Source organism: Cyprinodon variegatus, unplaced genomic scaffold (assembly GCF_000732505.1).
Source record: "Cyprinodon variegatus isolate N-32 unplaced genomic scaffold, C_variegatus-1.0 Scaffold472, whole genome shotgun sequence".
NCBI lineage: Eukaryota > Metazoa > Chordata > Actinopteri > Cyprinodontiformes > Cyprinodontidae > Cyprinodon > Cyprinodon variegatus.
In genome coordinates this window covers 403,237-409,141 of record NW_015150925.1, presented here as the reverse complement: position 1 = coordinate 409,141, position 5,905 = coordinate 403,237, and the positions used below count along the sequence as shown (strand labels likewise).

At 46.4% G+C, this 5,905-nt stretch overlaps 1 protein-coding gene across 1 annotated transcript in view; it reads right to left on the bottom strand.

Moving 5' to 3' along the window:
• Positions 1–5,905, bottom strand: part of tmc3 (transmembrane channel like 3) — a 45,786-nt gene that overhangs the window by 33,687 nt on the left and 6,194 nt on the right. The window contains exons 2-4 of the mRNA XM_015389776.1: positions 2,104–2,320; positions 1,825–1,965; positions 610–685 (exon numbers count right to left, since the gene is read on the bottom strand). Of these exons, the coding sequence (XP_015245262.1) occupies positions 610–685; positions 1,825–1,965; positions 2,104–2,216 (330 nt within the window). The 5' untranslated portion in view covers positions 2,217–2,320. The remainder of the gene's footprint in view (positions 1–609; positions 686–1,824; positions 1,966–2,103; positions 2,321–5,905) is intronic.

The following is a 5,905-nucleotide window of genomic DNA, read 5'->3' as shown; positions in this document are numbered from 1 at the left end:
ACCCAGCATGCATCAGAGCAGACTTATCCGTTCTCCAGACTGACAGCTGTCCCAGCATGCACTGCAGCAGCAACAGCTTCCAGGTTAGTGCTCACAGAGCTCAGATAAAAGTTCTCTTTTCTGTGGCTGTTGTTCAATAAAAGTAAAATTGAAGATAATTTGAGGCGAGGGCATTATACTTTAAGCTTCAGTATAGGGCCCATTTACTGATTTATTGCGTAATTTAAGAAACGTTCTGATGTTGAGAGGACCACGGCAACCAGCGGACTAATCATCAAGCATCATTTTAGGATGCGGTGGGACAGGTGGGCCGATCTATCCATTCATCCACACTACAAGGCAACATCTTCAGCATGTCTGAAGACTGCGACGTAACGTGCTGCGTTATACTGCGACATAATGTGCTGCCAAAAGGAGGGAAGTTTCTCCTGACTCTGGTTCAGGGGGAATAATGGCTTCAATCAGACCTGGTTCGCGGGCAGGGCTGATGTCTTTGAAGCCAATAAACATCAACCTTGAGATTATAATAAAGTCTCTTCCTTGTTGTTCTCTTTTAAGATCCTGGTCAGCCTCAGCTGCTAAAGAAAAGCCAAATGAAGGTGGACATACATCAGCTCCAGCCGTCTGATAGCCTCTGGTTCTTGTCAGCTGGCCTTCGTACTTCAGGACAATCTCTCGGGCTTGCCTAGAAAAGACAGATTGGTTACTTGCTGTCTGTGGGGCAGCTGAGCAGCAGAAGCATTTGACTAAAGTCTGGCTGTCAAACATACTGGGGTCCACTGGGCCAGTACATGTGGACCTACTCTAAGATGACATCTGATTCAGGAGAAACTATAACTGAGCAGATCCCCTGAGATGAAACAAAATCAATATATTGTGACAGATTTGCTTCCGTCTCAATCAACCAATCAGATCGCAGCAAAACCCTTCCAGAGCAACAGGTCCATTTAGCTCAGCAGGCCATTTAATTGCTGGATTAATGGAGCTTAGTCCTGAAGACGGAGGATCCCTGTCAATTGGACCGGGTCTCTGTCAGACCAGTTCTCTGTCTCACCAGGTCTCTGTTGGACTGGATCTCTCTCGAACCGTGTCTATCGGACTGGGTCTCTGTCTGACCAGGTATCTGTCGGACCGGGTCTCTGATGGACTGGGTCTCTGCCGGGCGGGGGGGGGGGATATTTGTGCTGCTAAAGGTGGGATGAGCAGGAATGCTGAAAGAGTGAAATGATGCTGCTCAGTATCAAATCCTTCATTCCTCTCATTTAGGGGCAAGAATTTGACACATTTCTAGCCTGAAACATCTGGCCCCAGCGGTTCCTGTTTGGTTGATTCCTGGTTAATCTAAGGATGAAGATGGATAGTTGGAGGCGTGACAGCCCGGCTGCGGCTGCAGTAATCACAGACAGGCAGCCAGGCTGGAAAAGCGCAGCGTCTCCCTGATGAAGGTAATAAAAGCTCTGCAGTAAAAACTGACTGCCCATATAAAAGCTGTTAGCCACGGCACACTCAGCACATCCCGCCTGTTCCAGCACTCCTGCTGCTCCACACACCTCAGCAGCTTTCCGCCTGTTCCAGCACTCCTGCTGCTCCACACACCTCAGCAGCTTTAATGTTTGGATGAAGGAAGCACCTAGATCTAGACCCAGTAGATGATCCAGCCAAAGCCTGCTGGCTTCATCAGCCTGTTCCTCAGAATGGGTTCAAACCAGAACCAATTTTTCTCATTCAGCTTAAAGCTTTTTCAGCGTTTTTCTGATAGGAACAGCTGGAGCTGCTGGTTCTGATCCGAACGCTGGAAGGAAGAAAAAACATGAGGAAGTATACTTCAGAACTTTGAGCTTCCGTCTCATTGGCCAGGGCCTGGAGCGGATGTTTGCGATGATCTCTTTCTGGTACTGAATGTTCTGGAACATTTCTTCTGGGTCGTTGCTGTCCACCTCCTTATCAGCCTCTTCCTCTGAGGAGCTGCAGGACATGCAAAAGAAAGAAGCCTGAGGAGATGACCCTGACGGGTTCACAGACCTTAAAGCAGATGATGGGACCCAGAACAGCTTCTCTCCTCTCTCTGCCTGCTCAGACCTTCAGCCCAGTAGATCCACTCACCCCTGCTGGTAAGCAGAGTAAAGCCTCCTGGAGTTCTTCCGGACGCTCCGATGTCTCCTGGCAGCAGACAGGGACCTGCTGCTGGGAGCCACAGGTTCAGATGCTGAGCTCATGGTGACGGCGCCTCCTCTGAGCTCCGACTGGGAGAGACCTGCTGCTGGTGTCTGCTGCTCCTCCTCCTCATCAGCAGCAGCAACAGGAGGCGCAGCAGGAGACCCTTAAAGGGACAGCGCTGGATCACACAGAGTATGCACTGTTCTCTCATCCATCCGTCCATCCATCCATCCCTCATCCATCCATCCAACCATCTTCCAACCATCATTCAACCATCATACATCCATCCATCTTCCATCCAACCATCAATCATCCATCCATCCATCCATCCATCCATCCATCATCCATCCATCTTTCATCCATCATCCATCCATCCATCTTCCATCCATCTATCCATCCATCCATCCATCTTCCATCCATCCAACCATCAATCCATCCATCCATTCCCATCCATCCATCCATCCATCCATCCATCCATCCAACCATCATCCATCCATCCAACCATCATCCGTCCATCCATCCAACCATCCAACCATCATCCATCCAACCATCATCCATTCAACCATCATCCATCCATCCAACCATCATCCATCTAACCATCATCCATCCATCATCCAACCATCATCCATCCAACCATCATCCATCCATCTTCCATCCATCCATCCATCCATCCAACCATCATCCATCCAACCATCATCCATCCATCATCCATCCAACCATCATCCATCCATCATCCATCCAACCATCATCCATCCATCATCCATCCATCCATCCATCTTCCATCCATCCAACCATCATCCATCCAACGATCATCCATCTAACCATCATCCATCCATCCATCATCCATCCATCCATCTTCCATCCATCCAACCATCATCCATCCATCCATCCATTCCCATCCATCCATCCATCCAACCATCATCCGTCCATCCATCCATCCATCCATCCATCCCTGATCCATCCAACCATCATCCATCCATCCATCCAACCATCATCCATCCATCCATCCATCCCCATCCATTATCCATCATCCATCCATCCCTCCATCATCCTTTCATCCATCCATCCCAACAATCATCCATCCATCCATCCATTCCCATCCATCATCCATCCATCCAACCATCAATTATCCATCCATCCATCCCCATCCATTATCCATCATCCATCCATCCCTCCATCATCCTTTCATCCATCCATCCCAACCATCATCCATCCATCCATCCCTCCATCATTCATCCATCCATCCATCATCCATCCATACATCCCTCCATCATCCATCCATCCATCCCTCCATCATCCATCCATCCATCCATCATCCATCCATCATCTTCCAACCATCATCCATCCATCCATCATCCGTCCATCCATCATCCATCCATCCGTCCATCCATCATCCATCCATCCATCTTCCATCCATCATCCGTCCATCCATCCAACCATCATCCATCCATCCATGATCCATCCAACCATTATCCATCCATCCATCCATTCCCCTCCATCCATCCATACAACCATCATCCATCCATCCATCCATTCCCCTCCATCCATCCATCCAACCATCATCCATCCATTCCCATCCATCATCCATCCAACCATCATCCATCCATCCATCCATTGAACCATCATCCATCCATCCATCCATTCCCATCCATCATCCATCCATCCANCCATCATCCATCCATCCATCCATTCCCATCCATCATCCATCCATCCCTCCATCCATCCATCCATCCATCAAACCATCATCCATCCATCCATCCCATCCATCATCCATCCATCCCTCCATCATCCATCCATCCATCATCCATCCATCATCCACCCATCCATCCATCCCTCTATCATCCATCCATCCATCATCCTTTCATCCATCTATCCATCCATCCCATCCATCATCCATCCATCCATCCATCAAACCATCCATCCATCCATCCATCCCATCCATCATCCACCCATCCATCAAACCATCATCCATCCATGATCCATCCATCATCCTTTCATCCATCCATCCATCCATCCATCCCTCCATCATCCATCCATCCATCAAACCATCATCCATCCATGATCCATCCATCATGCTTTCATCCATCCATCCCTCCATCATCCGTCCATCACTCATCCATCCATCCATCCCTCCATCCATCAAACCATCAACCATCCTTCCATCCATCAAACCATCATCCATTGATCCATCCATCCATCCCTCCATCATCCTTTCATCCATCCATCCATCCATCCATCAAACCATCATCCATCTATGATCCATCCATCCATCCATCATCCTTTCATCCATACATCCATCCATCCCTCCATCAATCCATCCATCCATCATCCATCTATCCATCCATCAATCCATCATCCCTTCATCCATCCATCCATCCATCCATCCATCCATCAATCCATCATCCTTTCATCCATCCATCCATCCATCATCCATCCATCCATATGGGGGGGTTGGTCTCCTCAGTCCTGGACTGTGGGACTGTGGCTGCAATTAGATCTCAGTCATCCTCTCTTCTGCTCCAGATTTTTATTTCCCATAAAGACTGAATGCTCTAGCACTTATTAGTTATAATTAGAAATTAGAACTGATCTGTTCTCTGTGACGTCACTTTAAGAAGAGCATAGAGGATTATTGGTTTCAGTGAACATCTTATTTTTTAACAGCTATTATACTCCAGTAACTCATGCAGATATCTCACCACCACTGGAAACGATATTGTAGAAAAAAAACTTTTCCTTCACTTCTCCTTGACTGATTTCATTTTACTGTAAATCCAACATTAGGTCAATATAATCAGAGCTCAGCTACTTTGGGAACATAAACAATCATTTTAGAGTGAAAATGATCTAATTGTGCTTTTAGCAGTTTCTAAAATGGAGCATGGAAGCCAGAAGAGTCAATAGAAACATGATTAGATCTGCTGCCATGCTTTTATATTAGAGCCAAAGGTGAGAAACGTCTACAGCTGACTGACTGTGACTGACAGTGGGAGGAGCCAAAACACTTTTACAGGTTTCACGTGTACTTTATATATACAGTAGGTTAATGTTTTATTTAAGTTGGAAGATAAAACCTTGAAACTGAATGCATTTCTTTCTATACTTTAATTACTCACCCTTGTTGTCATTTTATACTTACAGAAACAAGGCGAGCAGCACAAGCGTCATGGTTAAACCACTTATTTTAGATCACTTTCAGGATAAGTCCCTCTCAGTCTTTTGTCCTGTCTTAACCTGGACCTTGGTCAGATAAAGGCTGCTGATTGACAATCAAATGCAACTGAGTCTCATTTGCACTGTCCTTTACCTCTGCAGCTGAACTAGATCACTAACAGATCACTTCTATATTGCACAACATTATGATAAAATATTAAAGGCATCACGCAGATGACTCCAACTATCTCTCTAAACCTGGATGGAGACAAGCTGGAAAAATTGTTTGAACAGGTTTTTAAGTGAGAAAGTTCATTTCCAAACATCCTCTGCTCATCAGGATTATAATCCCGCTATAATTTGCCGTTCTTGTTGGGAGCTCCAGACCTCCAGCATACCGCTGGGAGTGCGGCCTACCTGTGGGGGATTTCCTGCAGCTGTTCGTAGCGGCTGGAAGTGAATAGAAAGACTTTTTAAGGTTTGTGGTAAAAAAAACTATAAGAACCTACAACGGAGTATTAGGGTCAACACAGAGATTGTTAATTTATTTTTTATTCAAGGATAGAAAGAAAGCTTGGAGCTCTGCCCAGCAGAT